General features: G+C 39.0%; 1 protein-coding gene across 3 annotated transcripts in view; it reads right to left on the reverse strand.

Annotated features, from left to right (window-relative positions):
• Positions 1–21,429, reverse strand: part of Synd (protein kinase C and casein kinase substrate in neurons protein Synd) — a 323,165-nt gene that overhangs the window by 150,873 nt on the left and 150,863 nt on the right. For all 3 annotated transcript variants that reach the window (XM_090394452.1, XM_090394450.1, XM_090394451.1), the window contains exon 3: positions 15,250–15,496. In XM_090394452.1, the coding sequence (XP_090250578.1) occupies positions 15,250–15,463 (214 nt within the window). In that variant the 5' untranslated portion in view covers positions 15,464–15,496. The remainder of the gene's footprint in view (positions 1–15,249; positions 15,497–21,429) is intronic.

Here is a 21,429-nt window from a genome sequence, read left to right on the forward strand (position 1 = left end):
TATTCCACTCATTTACCACTCTCCAAGTAAAGAACCTAGCTCTAACACCCTTGTCAACCACGCTCTTGCCCAGCTTCCATGCATGGCCCCTAGTCCTCCCACCACCAGTCATATTTTCAAAAATATCTTCTGGATCAATCTTATAAAAACCCTTCAGTAATTTGAATGTCTCAATCATATCACCCCTCCTTCGCCTATCGTCCAATTTCTGCAACCCACAAATCTTCAACCTATTCTCATAAGGTTCATTCCACAGACCTGCTATCATCTTGGTCACTCGTCTCTGGACCCTCTCCACTTCCTCCCCATCACGAAGAAACCCTGGTGCCCATAGCTGGGCACAGAAGTCCAGATGGGGTCTTATCAAGGCTCGATACAGAGGAACAACAACTTGTTCGTCTCTGCATGCTAAAGTATTTTTCAGAAGCCAAGTGATTTGGTGAGCTGTTTTAGTTACTTTTGCAATGTGCCCCCTAAACTTCAACTCCCTATCCACCAACACTCCCAAATCCCTGGTCTCATCAATCTCCTGGAGTATGATTCCACCAATGCGATATACTGCTGCTATTCTTTTCACCTCAAAGTGCATAACCTTACACTTTGCCACATTAAATTGACATCCATTTTTCCTAGCCCAGTCCTCCAAACTATCCAAATCATCCTGTAAAATTTTGACATCTTGTGCACTCACAATTGCTCTACCCAACTTTGCATCATCAGCAAACAAGTGAACACTTCCTCTCAGATCCTTTCCAATATCATTGATGAACAAATTGAAAAGCAGTGGTCCAAGAACAGAGCCCTGTGGCACTCCACTAGTCACAAGACGTCTTTTAGACTCCACTCCTGAATAAACCACTCTTTGATATCTCTCTCCTTCAACCACCCTCTTATCCATCTCACCAACCCTATATCTATACCCATCTGCTCCAGTTTACTGATTAGGGTTCCATGTGGTATCCTATCAAAGGCCTTGGCAAGGTCCAGTAGTATCACTGTAAACCTATTACCCCTATCCAGTTCAGCCGTCACTGTGTTATAAAACGTGAGCAAGTTACTGAGGCATGATCTACCCTTCACAAAACCATGTTGTCCCCCATACAATATCCCATTTTCATCTATCCAATCCTGTATTCTTTTCTTGACTAATTTCTCTAAGACCTTGACAATGATTCCTGATATGCTAATCGGTCGGTAATTTATAACAGCAGTCTTGGAACCACCTTTATGCAGTGGAACTATTTTCCCCTCTTTCCACCAGCTCGGGACTAACCCAGACCCGAGACTCAAATTAAACAAAATGGTCAAGGGTACTGACAATTCATTAGCTGGTATACCATCCAATCCCACAGATGTATTGACATTGAGGTTATGCAATAGACTACTCACCTCCACTTCATTAAACACAATTCCCGTATAATCTACTGGTTTATTCGTTTCTGCAATGTCACCACCTGGATGATATACTTTTGCAAAGTGCTCACTCAGTAACTTAACTATCTCAACTGATTCAGTTACCTCCCTACCATTGGCATTCTTTAAAATCAATCTGCCATGTACATTTTTCCTTTTACTTGCTACATATCTAAAAAACTGTTTAGGATTCTCTTTAGCCTTGTTTAGGATTCTCTTTAGCCTTTGTTTCATGCGAAAAAACTATCGGCGAGTCCAAGTGTAAGTAATCACCTGGGTAGTACAACACCAGAGCAACTTGGAGCAAAGGTGGAGCAAGCTCCGTCACTGTCCTTAATATTCTCTCATAATGTAAAATGCAGCTCCTAGGAGATGTATTACTGTATTACATTATGAGAAGTGGCCACTACCCAGACCGGTTTCAACCCTTTTTACCGGTTTCAACACCAGTAAAATAGCCTTTTGGCTTGTAATAGTAAGCAAAAAAGTATTTACATATAAACAAATTTATGGTCAAATGTGTTTGTACAAATTAATTCTTTCTAAAAAATTAAAAACATCATGCAATTTGCCTGAGTCTGCTAGCATTTCTCTGAGTGTATATGGCTTGGTTAGATAAGTGAAAATTTCATTCCTCTCTCGTGTAAATTTTTGACAATCTACCGGAATATGATGAATCGTGAGATGTGTGTGTGTTGCATTTTTCACATATGGGAGGGTCATCAGTTGACTAGAATGCCAGTGTTTAATTTCAGGTTTAATGTTATATAATTTGTTTGTTGATGCTTCTTGCCAAGTTAACTCCCACCGAGCAATTAGCTTTGATCTTATAAGTTGTCTGTAGTCTGTATATGGAACTGTCAAACAGTATATGGAGAAGGTATGAGCTGATTTAGCATCTGCAGCCTCATTTCCTTCGATTCCGATGTGGCTGGGAATCCAGCAGAACTGAACATCGAAATTAAGGATTTTCATTTTGTGAAGCAAGTGTAGCACCTCATAAAGAACTGGATGTGGATTATACATAGGAGAGGAGTTAGCCTATAAAGAGCTCAATGAGTCTGTATAAATTATACACTTTTGGTAGCAGTTTTCTTTTATATGCGCAAGTGCAAGCTGAATGGCATGTAACTCTGCTGTATAATTACTGCAGTCTGGTGGGATCTGATTTGAGATAATAATGTCAGGAAACACAGCAGCACAGCCAACGGAGATGTTAGTTCTTGAACCATCAGTATAGATGGGTAAGTAATCAGCGTGTGCTGCTCTGTGTGCATTAAACAATTGCGGGTAAATGGATGATGGGGTATAAGATTTCTGTAGCTGACAAAGTGAGAGGTTGCAGGATGGTGTGCAAACCTGCCATGGAGGAATGCTGTTGTATTTAGTGTAGCTAATGTTGTCAACATTTATACTAACAGCTTACACAGTTTCGCTTTAATACGCATACCAAAAGGATGTATAGCAGTTTGATGTCTGTGATATTGAGCTTCCCAATGCAGAGAGAAGATACTATTCCATGTAGGGCGATCTGGGAGAGATTTTATTTTTAGTGCGTAATTAAAAGACAACTGTTTCCGTCGAAGTGATAGAGCCGGTTCATTTGCTTCAACATAGAGACTTTGAGTGGGTGAGGTGCGAAAGGCACCAGTAGCTATCAGTATACCCTGATGATGGATAGAATCCAACCATCGTAGGTTACTCTGTCTTGCCGAGGCATGGACTTGGGACCCATTATCCAGCTTTGAATGTATAAGTGCATGATAAAGATGGAGCAATGAAGCTCGATAAGCACCCCACTCAGTAGAGGATAGAGTGCGAAGGAGGTTCAAAGTTCTTTTGCACTTTTCTCTTAGTTGACGAATGTGTACTAGAAATGTGAGTTTTCTGTCAAAGATGAGTCCCAAGAACTTGCTTTCTGTAACTACTGGAATAACAATATGTACCATTCTTAGTTCAGGATCTGGGTGATGAGTGTGTTCACTTCTGTCGAAAACGCAGACGCTTTTTTCTGTTGAAAACCTAAACCCATTATTAAGAGCCCACAGAGAGAGACATGATCAATTGCTTGCTGAAGTTGTCTTTCAATTACCCTCATGTTACGTGAATGACAGTAAATTGTGAAGTCATCGACATATAGAGCATTGTCTACAGTGGGAGGAAGCTGTTCAATGATTGAGTTAATTTTAATAGCAAAAAGGGTTAGACTTAAGACAGAGCCTTGGGGAACACCTTGTTCTTGATGATATGGTTGAAATAGCATACCTCCTACTCTGACTTGGAAAGTTTGCCTGGACAGAAAGTTTTTAATAAATATAGGGAGGTGTCCTTTGAGACCTAGGTTATAGAGGTCTTTTAATATGCCACATCTCCAAGCTGTGTCATAAGCTTTTTCCATGTCAAAAAAAAACTGAGACAAGATGTTCTTGCTTCAGAAATGCATCTCTTATACAAGTTTCTAACTGAATTAAATGGTCTAAAGTTGATCGATGTCTACGGAAACCACATTGTGTATTGGAGAGAAGACTGTTGCTTTCTAAATACCAGAGAAGTCTGGCATTAACCATTTTTCTCTAGTATCTTACAAAGACAGCTGGTCAGAGCAATGGGTCGATAATTATTTGCTTGTGTTGGATCTTTTCCTGGTTTTGGGATAGCAATGACAACTGACTGATGCCAAGAATTTGGAAACTCTTCCTCTGCAAGTATTCCATTGTATAATAAGAGAAGAAGATCCAAAGAAGATGGTGGTAGATGTTTTATCATTTCATAACGGATGTCATCAGATCCTACAGCACTAGAGTGAGATTGTAGGAGAGCTCTTTTAAGTTCCTCCTTGATAAATGGCTGATTATATGGCTGAAGAATGTTGGTAGAAAAATTAAGCCTTTGTTTCTCTTGCTGCTCTTTCAGTATTAAAAATTCCGGAGAATATGAAGCTGTTGCTGAGATTTTAGCAAAAGTTTCTCTCAAAGTATCTGCAATAGCTTTGGGATCAGCAAGAACACTTCCATTATAGTCTAAGGTGGACAAATGAAAGGCAGATACTACATCTGCCATTCATTTTCTGGATTTTATCCCATACAATTTTTGGACTGGTCATTTGATTAATTGATGTAGTAAATTGGATCCATGATTGTTTTTGATTCTGACGTCTTACATAACGTGCTTTGGCTCAAGCCCGCTTGAAAGTTATTAAATTTGATGTGGTGGGGTATCTACCAAATATGTTCCATGCTCTGTATTGATCTTTTTTGGCTGCCTGACATTCTGGGTTCCACCAAGGCTTTGGATAGACTGGAAATCGAGATGATGTTTTTGGGATGGAGGTTGTTGCTGCCTGGACAATGCATTCTGTTATATATTTTACAGCTTCATTGATAGGTGTTTGACTGATGGCATCAGCATTAAATTTTGCAAGATGAGAGAAAGTTTTCCAGTCAGCCTGGTCCATTTTCCATATAGGTAGCCGTGTGGGTGAACATGGTTCCTGTGAAGACATTGTACAAAGAACAGGAAAGTGATCACTTCCATATATGTTCTCTTCAACGTCCCACATGAGCAGTGGAAGAATGGAAGGGGAACAGATTGTAAGATCAATTGCAGAACATGAGTGGGTAGGCATATGGAAGAAAGCATCGAGTTAATTATTTAGAAGGGAAAGGTTATTATTATCAAGAAATTTCTCAATGATTCGACCTCGTCTATTAGTGTTGGCACTACCCCATAGAGTATTGTGACCGTTAAAGTCACCCATCAAAAGTATGGGTTCAGGCAGTTGTGAGATAAAGTTATCAAGATCAATTTCATTCAAATCAGCATTTGGTGGTAAATAAATTGAGCATACTATAATAAGAAATCCCAAAGCGAAGTGAATCGCTACTGCTTCCAGAGAAGTATTAATTTGGACCTGATGGAAAGGAATATGACTGCCCACTAGGATAGCTACTCCTCCATGAGCAGGACCATCTCCAGTTCTATTCTTAAGTACAATAGTGAAATTCCTAAAGGCATGGTCCTAATTGAGTCTTAAGTCTGCAACAACATCTTGATTTCGTCAATATTCTGGCAGATCCCATGACAGTTCCATTGTAAAAATTTTCTTATTGTCTTTATTTTATTGACTTGTCTGATTTTCGAGAGGTTGAGGGCTTACCTTTGTCAGATTTATATTTATCCACTGTTTTAGGGAAGTATGGATGGCCAATGTCCATCTCTTCCTCTGGTAGAGTGTTTAAAACATCAAATGTATTAGGGTCAGTTGGTATGTTTAGTTTGCTTTCAGTGGGTATCGAGGTATCCATTTTTTCTGTGCGAGTGTCTGGTGGTTTATCTTTGAGTGAAGTCTCCACCATAATTTTTTTGACAGGCGAGTTTTCATCGAATGGGACTATTTTTGAAGTTGTCTCTGGAGTAAGGCCATAGGTCTTGTGATTAATGCGCTCAAGAGAGAAGCACTTGCAATCGTAAAGTTCAGGTATGGTGAAATTATCAAATCGTGGAATAGACATGCATGTTTGAGTTGCTGTTGGCACTTTTTTTAATTGTTACTTTTCCAGCATAAGAGGATCATAGAACGGGTGTAATCGTGGCCAGCTTTCTTTTTGCATCCTGATATGTTATGTTTTGTTCTGATTTAATTTTTTGTATCTCTTTTTCATCTTTCCATTTCTGACATGCACGAGAGTATGCTGGATGATCTCCCTGACAGTCGACACATTTAGCTTTTTTTCACAGCAAGATTTATTATCATGTTCATTACTACCATATCGGGCACAGGTAGTAGAAACATGACAGGCAGTTTGGGCATGTCCATATCTTTGACATTTAAAGCATCTCAGTGGGTTAGGGATGTACATTCTAACAGGACAGCTGAGATACCCTGCTTTGATAGATGTTGGAGGCCTAGGTGTATCAAAAGTAAGGATGATGTTCTTGGTTGAGACCAGGCGACCACCCGGCATATCAGAATGCGCCTCACACCCATCACTCCTTGATCTTTAAGCTCTGAACATATCTCCTCATCAGGAACATCAAGGAGATCCCATTCTGATATCACTCCTCTACTGAAATGAAGTGTTCTGTGAGGTGTTACTGCAATTTGTATTCCACCCATTGTCGTTGCTCTCAGTAATTTCTCGGAACGATGTTTGCACATTGTTTCCACGAGGATATCACCAGAACGCAATTTCTTGACAGTTTTGGGAGGTCCTGCCAGTCCTTCTAAACCTTTCTGGATAAAGAAGGGTGACATTTTCCCAATTGGTTTTTCACCTGTTGCATGAATGATTAAAAAGGTTGGTACATTTATGTTAGTATCCGATATCTTTTGTTTCTTACTTCTGTTTTCATATGCTGTGTCTATATTATGAGTACTTGGTTGGGACTTTGTTAAGGTCCCTGAAACATTTGAGGATGAAGAATTCATATTTAAGGAATTTTTAATTTGGCGCCAGAGCTCCCCATGGATGCCCACTGCCTGGCAAGCAAAGCCTACTCTCAGGAGTGGAACGCCAGGGCTACCCTGGACGCTATACCGGCACTGCAGCAGGTCTAGGATCTTGACCCCGGACCATGGGGTGAGAGACTTACTGCAACACCATTGACCCTTGCAGGCAAGTCCACTAGCCGATTGATCCTGGTTGGGCCATTTGGGACCACCCGTCTTGCCGAAGCAGAGGCCAAAGTAGTGCAAGACTACCAGGATCCCCTTTTCTGGATGTCCGTGGGTCGCACCGCACGGCAAACACGGCGGCAGGGCGTTGGATCCCAGTGATGGTGGTCTGTAAAAAGGATAGTGAAGAAGACTCAGGAGAAGTAGAGCAAAGAATACGGGAAGAATGAAAAGGACCAGTACCATCACTGGGAGGTCCCCTCCACCACGAACAGGTGCCCCACATGGAGGGGGTGGCAATATGGATGTGAGGGTGGCCAAATGGCAGACACGAGTAGTATATGCAAGAGCAGAATCCAGGAGAAGACCAGGTGACTAGCAATGTACTGCTTGAAGGAAAATAATATTCAGTTGTTTGTTGATGATGTAAAATTAGAGTACAAGACAAAGAGGGGTAATATGATTGAGAGTTACAAACTTCTGAAAGGGTTATTCAGAATTTCAGTAAATGGAATTTTAATTTCATGCAGGGTGGGGAAAGAATGCCAGGAAGTTGAGAATGCTGTTAAGAAGGGGGTGAAAGCTAGATTTTTTCTCTGGTGCATAATTGGAATGGATTGCTGTTGGATATTGTGTGCAAGTAGTGCGAGTGAATTCAAGAACAAGTATGACAGCTGATGCAAATAGTATGGCTTCCCTTGATGAGTTCCTGACTCTCTGGAGATCTTTCTTAATAATAATATCACCACATTCATTATAACAGTGCCAAGTGGGACAGCCCCCCCGTAACTTCTATGCCTCATTCCCATGATTAGACTATTGTTTCTGACCTTCCAACCCAAACACATGCACTGAACTCATAACCAAAGTAATCCTCACTGGCATGGAATCATACATTCCCCACAGTACTCTGACCTACCTGCCATTCCCTAACTAAACCCTGGTTTTCCAAAACATGTGCCAAGGCAGTACAAATAAAAAACCATCACTGACTCAGATCAAGAACCCCATCCTCCTTTAGAGCTTATATCCAAGCCCAAAATAAATGCAAAAAAAAAAAAAAAAAAACAATCAATGCTTCCAAAACAGAGTTCGAAAGAGCAAGCAGAAAATTAGCAGCCTGTCTGAATGGCAGCCGAGCCTTTGGGTCTCTCGCCAAAGCAATCGGCTGTAACTTCTGCCCAACACTATTCCCACCTCTATCATATCCAGATTTCTCCATTGCATCATCTCCTACAGAAAAGGCTAATCTCCTGGCCTCACACTTTGCCTCCAATGCACGCACAATCGACAATGGCAAACCCCCCCCCAACTCTTCTGGATGCCCCCCTATATGCTTTTTTCAGAAAGAGATCAGCAAAACACTGTCTAAATTAGACACAAAAAAGTCTCCTGGCCCCGATGGCATTCCTCCAATTGTCCTGGAGGTTTGTGCACCAGAACTGTTTCCTGTCCTATGTTGCTTATATATGCTGTCTTACTCCACTGTATCTATTCCTCGGCCTGGAAATTGGCCTATATTTTCAACCCATTCCCAAAAAGGGTAACAAGTCACTGCCGTCCAAATATGCCTCATCTCGCTCACCTCAGTCCTATCTAAAGTAATGGAAAAAATCATCAATTCTCAACTCCTACACTACCTTGAAGCTAGCTGTCTAATAAATGACTGCCAGTATCGATTCCATTGCTGCCGATCAACAGGAGATCTTCTCACATGTCACCCATCTCTGGTCAAATGCCATGGAGAAGTTTGGCAAATCTCAAGCGGTTGGACTTGATATTTCCAAGGCATTTGACCAGATCTGGCACATGAGCCTACTAAGCAAGCTACCATCGTTTGATCCATCTCAAGACCTCTGTAACTGGATTGCCAGCTTTCTGTCTGGACACTCACTATGTGTGGTGGTGGATGGCTCCTTATTTTCCCACCATTCAATTAATGCTGGCCATCCTCAAGGTTCTGCCCTCTCACCAACCCTCTTCCTACTATATATCAATGACCTACTTCAGCTTACCTCCAACCCAATACACAGTTTTGCAGATGACAGCATATTGCACTCCTCCCTTTCTTTTGATAAACCTTACTCCACACAACTCACCTCAACCTACAGATCAGCAACCACCACTGCCCTTAATTCAGACCTCCAAGCCAGCCATCCTCCAAAGGGGTTCAGATAACCTAGTCAATTTTAATGCATACTGTCTCATTTCTCATAAAAAAGAATCAGTTTCTCATAGTATTATTTTTGACAATACCCAAATTTCCAGACAATCTGCGATTTCTCTTCTTGGAATTACCCTGACATCAAGCCTCTCCTGGCACAAACACATAACAACCATTGATCCTCAGCTTCTAAAAAACTAGAATTTCTCTTTCGCTCAAGACATTACTTCACCCCTGAACAGCTATTAACCTTATACAAATCACAAATCTGCCCAACCATTGAATACTGCTCCCACATATGGGGTGGAGCTCTGCAAAGCTCCCTCAAATTCCTCGACTCCATACAGAGGAGAGCAATCAGATTTATTAATGGCCCATCTCTTGCCAACTCACTCCCCTCCCACTTTCACACAAACGATTGGTCTCTGCACTATGTGTCTACTACAAATATTTCCATGGAAAATGTTCATCTGAAATAGCAACAATAATTCCGACCACTTAATACCAAGCTCACTGAAACATGTGCAGCTGTTGCTCAACATCCCTACACAGTGCACCTTGAAACCCACAGAACAAGTTTCTTCTTCTCCTCCTTCATCCCTGCAACCTCTATACTATGGAACAGTATGGAACCCTTGATGTGTTCCCTAGGGAATGTGTACAACAGTTAGCTATGCCCTTCTATCTATCCCAATGGCTTTAACAGGCCTTTAAGGCCCATAACCTTCCAAGCATGCTTGGATTTCGTAACCGAAATACGAGGATAGAATGGTCACCCCTATGCCTCAAAGTATTCTTGGTTGTATCCTGTGTGTTCATGGGGCCGGTTTGCCTGCTTGCGGGATGAAAAACACCAGATAAACTGGCGGAAAAAACCCTACCACCCGTGCCCAAGACTGGCTAACTTGGCTATGGCTGAGGAAGATCCTTCAGCTCCTCACGTCTCCGACGGGAATCAAACCTAGGACACTCCTTCCCCAGGCATATGGTTGCGAAGCGCAAAGCCACTAGGCCAACCGTGCGGACAGCTATGCCCTTGACATAGTTATTTAATGAAATTCTTGCAGTGAGTAAGTTTCGTAAGGTAGAAGGTAAAATAGTACTACTCCACAAGCATCATTCTAGGACAGAAGATTCCACATAGACCAGTCTGTATAACTTCAACGCCTTCAAGGTGTTGAAGTGATTATTTAGGAATGGAATCAAGATTGGGTTGCTGGACATAGTATTCTTTATGATGGTCAGCATGGATCTGTGAAAGGTAGGCTTTGTTTTAGTAATTTACTTGCATTTTATGATAAGGTGATGAGTGTGTTAGATAAGTGACAATCATATAGTGATATTCATGGATTCTGCAAAAGCGTTTAATAGATTACCACACGATAAGCTGATGTACAAACTGCAGAGGATGGGAATAAATACTACATTGGTTAGATGGATCAGTGATTAGCTCTCTGAACGATACCAGCAAGTTATGTACGAAGGAGCAGTGCCTCAAAAAAGGAGAGTAACCAATGGCATGCCAGGGTTCTGTTCGTGGGCCCCTGCTAATTAACTTGTTTGTAAATGATATATCATGTGGACCGACTGGGGATCTTCATTTGTCTGTTGATGATACAAAGTTGGAGAGAATTATAAGTAGCAGTGCTAATGTTAATTCCCTTCAGGAAGATTTGAATAGACTTTTGACTTGAACAAATGAGTGGGATTGTAGTTTTAATATTAGTAAGTGAAAGGTGTTGCATTTTGGAGTGAAGAAATATAAAGCTATGTATTATACTGATGGTGCTGTACTGCAGGAAGTGAATGAAATTCGAGATCTAGTAGTGATGGTTGACAGTAGACTGTTATACAGTCAAAGCTTTCTTTTGAGATCCTTTATCTCAAAAGGATAACATTATTATTATTAAGAGCAACTCCAGGGAGTCCTTAGACACATCGAGGAAGGTCCTAAACATCATGTCCACACAAATATTTGACATTCTTACAGTATCTATCATACCTTGCCTTGAACTCATTCACTGTGATAGAACCCACAACAGACTCTGGCAGCTTATTCCACTCATTTACCACTCTAAAAGTAAAGAACCCAGCTCTAACACCCCTGCTAACCACACTCTTGCCCAGCTTCCATAGGTGTCCCCTAGTTCTCCCACCAACAGTCCTGATCTCAAAAATATCCTCTGAATTAATCATATCTCCCCTTTTCTGCCTATCAACTATCTGCAATCCACAAATCTTCAACCTGTTCCCATATGGTTCATTCCATAGACCTGCTATCATCTTAGTCACTCGCCTCTGGATCTTCTCCACCTCCTCCCCATCAAGAAGGAACCTAGGTGACCAAATCTGGGCACAGTAGTCGAGATGAGGTCTTATCAAGGCTCGGTACAGAGGTACAATAACTTGCTTATCTCTGCTCGTCAAAGTATTTTTCAACAACCAAGTGAGTTGATGAGCTGATTTAGCCACTTTTGTAATGTGCCCCCTAAATTTCATCTCCCTATCCACCAACACTCCAAAGTCCCTGGACTCATCAATCTCAAGGAGTACAGTTCCACCAATGTCGTATACTGCTGCTAATTTTTTCACCCCAAAATGCATAACCTTACATTTTGTCACATTAAATTGACATCCATTCTCCTTAGTCCAGAACTCCAAGCTATCCAGGTCTTCCTGCAAGAATTTGACATCTTCTGCATTCACTATTGCCCTACCTAACTTTGCATCATCAGCGAACAAATGAACTGTTCCTCTTAGATCCTTCCCTATATCATTAATGAACAAATTAAACAGCAGTGGTCCAAGAACAGAACCCTGCGGCACACCACTAGTCACAGGCCATCTTTTGGACTCTACTCCTGAATAAACTACTCTCTGATATCTCTCCATCAACCACCCACCTATCCATCTCACCAATTCTATATCCATTCCAATATGTTGTAGTTTACGGATTAGAATTCCATGTGGTATCCTGTCAAAACAGTATCACTGTAAACCCATTACCCTTATCCAGTTCAGCCGTCACTGCATTATAAAACTGGAGCAAGTTACTGAGGCATGATCTACCCTTCATAAAGCCATGCTGTCCCCCTGTACAGTATCTCATTTTCATCAATCCATTCCTGTATTTTTCCCTTGACTACTTTCTCCAAGACCTTGACAACGACTCCTGATATACCGATCGGTCGGTAATTTGCAACCGTAGTCTTGGATCCTCCTTTATGCAGTGAAACTATTCTCTCCTCTTTCCACACCTTCGGGACTAAACCAGACCTGAGACTCAGATTAAACAACATGGTCAAGGGCACTGATAATTCCTTAGCCACTTCACGTAAGACCCGTGCCGGTATACCATCCAATCCCACAGATGTGTTCACATTAAGGTTCTGTAATAGACCATTCACCTCCACTTCATTCATCACATTTCCCGTATAAACTAATGGTTCCTTCGTTTTTTCAATGTCACCACCTGGATGATATATTCTTGCAAAGTGCTCGCTCAGTAATTCCACTATATCGACTGATTCAGTGACCTCCTTACCATCGTCATTCCTTAAAATCATTCTGCCGTGTACAGTTTTTTTTTTTGCTTGCAGCATACTGAAAGAACTGTTTGGGATGCTCTTTAGCTTGCATAGCTAGTTTCCTTTCATAATCCACTTTTGCTTTTTTTTACCACACTCGTTACCCTTCTGGCCTGTGCTTTACACTATTTGTGTGCCTGCAGGTCACCTTTCTCTTTAAATTCCCACCACAGTTGTTTCTTTTTTTGCAGCTCAAGCTTAATGGTGTCATTCATCCATTTAACCCCTACTTGTTTTACTATTCGGATCCTAGGTATACAATCAACCATAACCTCCTGTAAATTATCCTTGACCACTTCCCATGCTCTATCGACATCCAGCCCTTGCAGTTGTACATGCCAGCAAGGTAATTCCACATATATCATGTCTTAATCGAAAATTCCACACCTTTAGCCATCTCCCTGGTCACGACCTTATGATCACTTTCACCAATAGGTGGCAACATGGTCATATTCATTACAGTCAAATTCTCAGATGCTATTACCAGGTCAAGCACTCTCAAACCCCCAGTATTTTCAATTACATGCTGTCTCAGATGGTTATCCCTTAATAACTGAATAAAATCCATTTCCTTCCTCACACGTGTCCTCTCCTCCTTCCAATCAATGTTACCATAGTTGAAATCTACCATAATAATTACCCTGCTTCCATTCATTTCATCAATTTGTTTATGCATACTATCTCCACCATCTATTTCCATCACCTGGTCTATAGCAGCACCTAACTATATATTTTGTTCTGCCAGTCTCAATCTCACACCAAATAGCCTCAAATGAGCTCTTTTCACTATCCTGCAATACAACTTCAATTCTCCTTGGCTGCAGTTCATCAGCTATCGTCAATAACACTCCCCCCCCATTTTATTCTCTCTGTCCCTCCTAAACACACTATAACCTACACATTCTATCCCACTAACTATATCATCTTCTGTCAGCCATGTTTCACTAATGCCAATAACCTGTGGCCAGGAAGAGCCAATCAAGGCCAAAAATTCTTCCTTCTTGTTTATAATACTCCTGGCATTAGTATACATGAAATGCAGAGGTCCCTTTGTCCCACCCCTATCTTGATGTGTTATTCTAACTATCCCATTTCGATTTCTTGTCCTTAGTACTATCTCGGGTACATTATATACATTCTTACACTCAACTGTCTCACTGATTTCCGCGTATCCACTTCCTCCCCTCCTTGGTAGTTCTAGTTTCCCTGGTTCTGCACATCCATTTTCATTTCATTCAGCAACACTTTTTCCAGTCTCCGCACACCAAATCCATTCAAATGCAGGCCATCCATCTTGTATAAATCCTTTCGCCCATCAAACTCATTCCACACGTCCACGAATTTCACACCACACCGTCTGGATAACCTGCGCATAAAGTCATTTTCAATTATGGCCTTCCTTCTAAACTCCTCTCTGTCATACCGTGGCAACAGACTCACCATCCTAACTCTGTCACTCTTTTCTTTCGCTACCTTTAACAATACTTTAAAGTCCTCTCTCATAAAAAATTTATCTCCTTTCAATTCATTCGTACCCGCCACAACTATCAATTTTTTCACCCTCTGTTTTTGCGCTCTAATACTCTCACTTACATCCTTAAATTTCGCACCCGGTAAGTACGATTTAGTTAAATTCTCATCTATCACGCCTCTTAATAACGAGTCACCATACAACACTCTTTCCTTCGTTTCAGAAACTCTCCCACTCTTATGCTTATTTTTCCTTTCAAACACTTGTTTATTTCCGTTAGCCAAGGCACTCTGGAAAGAGTTTTGCAGGTGCTCCTCTCGCTGCGTACTGTGTATTACTGCACAAAAACTAGCTATCTCACTCCCTACGAATAATTCCTCATTTTTTTCATCATTTAAACCATTTTCTCTCTCTGTATAGTTGCTTTCACTCTCTCTTTGATCACCGCTCTCATTGCCATCTTGTACAACATCGCAATTCCCCATCAAGCATTATACTATTTTCACTCAACCATAACTATCTCACGACCTGAAACATACTTCAATTCCTCACTTTGCTTACACTTTCTGCACATTCCCCCACCACTATCACTTTCCATTCAATCTCCAGCCTCCTTTGGGAATGCATACATCCCACACACATCACATTGGACAAACTCCCTCACATTTTGAACAAAGCCGTCGTATTTTTGGATGCCATTATCTTACGTCACATTGCCGCCATGTGCCAATTCTATTCTATTCAAATGCTATTCTATGAAACGTATTGTTAAAATACTAAGTTAAATAAAACGTAATTCACACCAAAATCACACAGACACAACAAGCTACCAAAAATAAACAATACTCCGTTAAAATTTAAACCAATATTCCAATTTTCACTCAAAATTATACTTAGCTTTCAGGAGCTCTCTGAAAACACTACACACCATGTAGCCCTCTATAACATTAAAATCAAAATGGCAGTAAAATGAAATCATGACAAAATTTCTTCTACTCACCTTTTTCAATTAAATCATTCCATTTCTTTGCCCAATTTTTCATACTCTTTGCATAGTTTTTCTCAATCTCACTTCGCTCCTGAATCAGTTGTATCATGTCATTAGATAATCGAAAGCCATCTTCAATGTGTTTCGTGGTCCTTTTATAATTTCCAGGTTCCCAAAAACTATCACTTGAAGCAATGAGCAGAGCATCATCACTATGGTGAGACATGGTGGGATTTTAACTGGAAGTCTTATTATAAACCTAGAAATAAAAACATGCCATTCTAGCAGTAAAAACACCAACATGATGATTAAATTTAACTTTTTCCAAAACCTTTCAGTGACCCCTAATTCTCTAATTCATGAATAACTTCATACAAAATCACTTTCTAATTTAATCCACTTTCTAATTTAATAGGTGCAATGGATGCAATTAACTCCATGAAGTGCCAATGGAGGAAGAGGATCCTTAGAGCAGTTGAATACGTTTTTTATTTTTAAAGGTGGTTTAAAAGTGGCATTAAGATTGTAATGGTATAGGATTATATTAATTTTTTCTGATAACCCTTTAATGTATGGGATACCTATGGTTTTACTGTAATCAATATTTTTTGATGACATTTTATGAAGAACTTTATTAATAGTACAGCTAATTCTCTTTTTACACGGCTTTTTTTTTTTTGAAATAACATGGTATATTTTTATTTAACATCATTCAAATGGCACTTATTTTTAAAATTTCTGTTTGAATTCAGTTCTGTTAAAAAGAGTATTTCCATTATAATTATCATTTCCTAGTATGGGTATATATGTACTTAAACTTGAATTTTGGGACCCCCCCCCCCCGATGTTTTAAATATCAAGGCTTACTCTTCGCTACAGAATATAGACAAATGCCAAGTAAAACTTATATAGCGAAATCACAAAAAAAAATTGAAAAATTAGAGATATGTTTCAGAATTTTCTAAAACCGCATAAAACTGAAGCAATTAATTAAAATAAACCTAAAATCGCATAAAACTGAAGCAATGAATTAAAATAAACCTAAAATCACATAAAATAAGAATGCCTAAGTTTATTTTAAAGCTTTATTCATTTAATTTTATTGAAAAATAATTTTTTTTTACATTTTTTCGCTATTAGACAATATTCGGCACTGTTTGCGACCTGGTGCAAAATCACTTTCATCGCCAGAAGAGATAGCCAATCAGATCTGTATGGTAATGGCAATGGTTTTCATAAACAGAATTCTTCACCCTCATTCTGTGCTGATTTTTTTCTTCTGATAATGTCATCAGTGATTAAACTTTGATGATGATTTTACTAATTTTTTATACAGCTCGTGATATCCAGACATGCAGTTCTTCAGCTCACATTGGAATTTAAAGGCTCGTTCAGAATTTGTATCATTAACAGAAGTAATTTTCCAATTTACTGCACAGTTCAAGACCTTCTCCAATTATATTTGCAGTGAGGGGGACAGGTTTTTCTTCTGCTTCACTATCATTTTCTGGATCATCTTCGACGATATCTAAAGTTAATCGATATCCAATATCATCGTCACTCAAGACATTATCCACAAGCGATTTGTCTACAACAGTCTGGCTAAATGTATCAAAACTAATTTCATGTGCCAAAGTAACGATTTCAGCTGATAATGCAATCCAGGTCAAGCTGCTTTCCACCAGACATTTAAAGTTTGTGGTCTTATTTCAGTGATAGCAGATGCAACATGGTTTAAGCAGTCCAAAATAGAAAATTTTTTCCAAACGTCAGTTACTGTTAATGATTCATTTTCTAGTTTATCCAATATAAATTGAAAACTGTGTTTAATGTAATCTTTTTTAAAAGTAGCAATTATGCCTTGATCTAATGGCTGAATAATGCTTGTTGTATTGGGTGGAAAAAACATGACCTGCGCATTTGGATGTTCTAAATGCGAATAACTTGGTGCATTGTCAAAAATTAATTAAAATTTTTAAATCAAGAGCTTTTTGCTTCATACATGTTTCCACTTCTGGTACAAAGCAATTATTGAACCATTCAGTAAATATAGCAGTTGTTACCCAGGCCTTTGTATTAGCCATCCAATGTACCGGCAACTGTTTTAGATCTTTGCCTTTTAGAGCACGGGTCTTAGAGATCGATTTACTAGGAGAGTTTCCACATTCGCTCCCCTGATGCATTGCTACAAAGTAGCAACGTTACTCGATCTTTGCTTGTTTTTTTCTCAGACTTTGCGATATAAGTTTGACTAGGCATTTTCTTCCAAAACAATCCTGTTTTGTCAGCTTTAAACACTTAATCAGGACAATATCCACCATCTTCAATAACTCTGGCTAACTTTTCTTGAAAATTTTTGGCTGCTTCTTCATCTGTTGCTGCAACCTCGCCTGTAATCTTCACATTATGAAGCGCATTTCTTTTTAAAAACCCAGTTAGCCATCCTTTGCTAGCCGAAAATTCTTTATCACCCTGGGAAGTGGAAATAGATGGCTCCAATTGCTTCATCATAAAAATGAAGAGTTTTTTGTTTAATTAAATAACCACTTATAGGAATTCTTCTTTGAGTTAATTCTTCAATCCAAATTACAAGTGCTCATTCCTTTTTTTTCTAATAAAAATTAGCAAAATTTAGACTTACGATAATGAAAAGACAAACACTTGCATGCAAAATTAAACTTCACGGATACTCACTGCTTACACGTTATGGATGTTATGCCAGAATGTGCTGCAACACACTGTTCATTATGTACAATGGTACATAAGCTTTGAAGTCATGCAGTGCATAACTTCAAAACCGCATAAAAAGAGACCCAAGTGTATATTAAAACCAACGCATTGCCAGTGCACTGGAAGGCAAATAAAAAAGGTTGGGTTACAAAAGAAATTTTTAATAAATGGTTCTATCAATGTTTCATTCCAGAAGTTAAATGCTATTTGATAGAAAAAAATCTGGATTTTAAAGTTTTATTGATTATAGACAACGTGCCTATCCATCCTGTTTTAGAACACCCGAATGTGGAATTTTGTTTTCTACCACCTAATACAACATCCTTAATACAACCACTAAACCAGGGTGTGATCGCTACCTTCAGAACTTACTAAATAAGAACATTCCAATACATTTTGGATAAACTAGATAAGGATAATTTACTGAGAGTTTTTGATGTGAGGAAGAAATTTTCTAATTTGGATTGCATGAAATTTGCTAAGTTGTTGTTATCAGAATTGAAACCATCAACTTTAAATGCATGCTGGAAAGCTACTTGGCCAGAATGTGTGAAAGAAAAACCTTGTACCTTTGCATACAACTGAATATCCCAATATCATCAGATTAGCACATGCAGTTGACGGAGAAGGATTTGATGATTTTTCGTCTGCAGATATTGAAGAATTCATAGTTGACAAGGCTGTTAGTGATGACAAAATAATAGAAGTGGTCCTTGAGAATCTCGATGAAAAAGAAAAAAAGTGATGATGATGAAGAGATTCTACTCACTGCAGGATTAATTAAAGAGGGGCTTCAAATGGCTAGGAAAATTGCAAAGTCATTTTCTTACACATGATCCAAATACTGAATGAGCTGATCAATTTAAATGTGAACCGAATGCATGATGCAATATGAAGAATTATACAAAGATCTAGTCAAAACAGGATTTCAATGATTAATTACCGAGTTCGCGGTTTAAAAAAAAAAAAAAAAAATCAGCCTTCAGAATTAGTGCTTATTTAGTTCCTTTTACTGAAGAAAAGGTTTTGTTGGCATTGCAGTATGAACAGGATGGCCAAAGTGTTTGAAGTGATTTAATTCCAGTCTCACACAAAATAATGTGGCTACTGTCAGAAAGTGACGGAGAATAAAATTTAACTAATAACCATATGCGCAGGTGTATTTGGACCTTTTGGAATTTCTGTTTTATTAGTGACACACTATTTTCTTTAAGAGATGCATATATATGTTAAAGATACCAAGTTATTTTAAATATAAACCTGGTTTTTCTTTTACTCCATTTCCCAAGTAAGCAAACAGACAAATCAGTCAAGTGTGCACCTGCAGGTGTTGCAAGTCTAGCTGACCCTGCAGGTAGTGCAAGTCAAGGCAACTCGTGGTAAAAAGTAGAATAAGCTCTGATCACTATTCTTAATATTTACCCTTAATGCAAAGCACATCTCCTGGAGGAGATGTATGATGCTATGTATTAAAGGCAAGGGGCCACTACCCAGACCGATTTCGACCTTTATTGAGGTCTCATCAGTGGGAGCCACTAAGAAAGACTAAGTTTTAAGTAATACAGAGCTTATAAATATTTTACCAACACAAGTTACCATAAGGTGCTTTGACCTTATTAAATAAAAATCTCAGGATGAGAGATAGATGTAGAAAGTTTTTTACCTTGGGTATAATATATGTTAAAGATACCAAGTTATTTTAAATATAAACTTGTTTTTTTTTATTTTAACTTAATTTTATTTTATATTTTTTTATTTTATTATGACTTGGTATCTTTAACATATATTATACCCAAGGTAAAAAACTTTCTACATCTATCTCTCATCCTGAGATTTTTATTTAATAAGGTCAAAGCACCTTATGGTAACTTGTGTTGGTAAAATATTTATAAGCTCTGTATTACTTAAAACTTAGTATTTCTTAGCCTGGCTCCCACTGATGAGACCTCAATAAAGGTCGAAATCGGTCTGGGTAGTGGCCCCTTGCCTTTAATACATAGCATCATACATCTCCTCCAGGAGATGTGCTTTGCATTAAGGGTAAATATTAAGAATAGTGATCAGAGCTTATTCTACCTTTTACCACGAGTTGCCTTGACTTGCACTACCTGCAGGGTCAGCTAGACTTGCAACACTTGCAGGTGCAAACTTGACTGACTTGTCTGTTTGCTTACTTGGGAAATGGAGTAAAAAAAAAAAAACAGGTTTATATTTAAAATAACATGGTATCTTTAACATATATTATACCCAAGGTAAAAAACTTTCTACATACATACATACATATATATACATACATACATTATATATATATGTTTTGGATGTTTATGATGGACTAAGGTGTTGCACTACCTTACCTCAGCCCTGAAGATATTTTCAGGTGCAAACTTTGTTTGCTTACACTTAGATAAAGGATTAAACTAAATTTATTATATACAGGGTGTTCGGGATAAATTTGACAGTTTCGTAAGGAAAAAGAAAATCTTCTTTGTATCTATTAAATTTAATGAATTGACAAAAAAACATTACAGGCAGAGTTAATTACAATACTATCAACAAGATTTACTCAAAATAACCACCATTAGCATCGATCACAGCTTCAATTCTGCTTCGGAACCTCGAACAAGCTGATGCTACAGTCTCCCTGGGAAGGGCCGCAAAAACTGTTTTAATTTTATCCATTAACTGGGCTTTTGTATTACTGGAAGTGCGATTGGTGTCTTTTTCAACTGCGCCCCATACAAAATAATCCATGGGGTTAAGGTCTGGGGAGTTTGGAGGCCAAACATTTGGACTGGTGAAGTCGTAGAAATTTTCAGACAACCATTTTTGACTTTTCCCAGAGGTGTGGCAAGGGGCCGAATCCTGCTGCCATACATACGGCCTACCATTGGCTACCCTTGTTATCCAGGGCTTGACTACAGTTAGCAACTCCACGAACAAAGCCCGAATTCCAATGCCAGGGTTCTTCAACACCTGTTCCTGCAGATTTGCGAGGAATTCTGCTGTACGAACGCAATCAGATCGTCTGCTAGTCACCATTGCAAGTCTCTAGTTCATGCCTGATTGTTTTTACTGTATTCAGGGAGCATTGGGCAGCAGTCGTAATATCCTTATTTTGATGGCGGGCACGAATCATCATGATACAAGTTATTCTCTTCCATGATTCAGGTGGGTTCCAGCTATCCATCCTTTCTGACATCTTGTATATGAATGAAGAAGGGTCCAAACTTTTAAATGAAGAGAAGTGTGTGTTAATACATGTAACTTACGGAAAAATATAATTAATTATAAATATGTCAAATTTATCCCGAACACCCTGTATATGTTTAGTTTGAAAATAACTTATGGTTCACATCTGGAACCATTCTTCCATTTTTTCATATGCATTGTATTTTTGTTTTTACAGGGTTTTCATTTACATGATTTTTTCTGGAACCCAAACTATCGTGTAAATGGAGAATT

This window comes from Typopeltis vanoorti, chromosome 6, assembly GCF_054136105.1.
Source record: "Typopeltis vanoorti isolate ZY-2024b chromosome 6, IOZ_Tvanoo_1.0, whole genome shotgun sequence".
Lineage (NCBI taxonomy): Eukaryota > Metazoa > Arthropoda > Arachnida > Uropygi > Thelyphonidae > Typopeltis > Typopeltis vanoorti.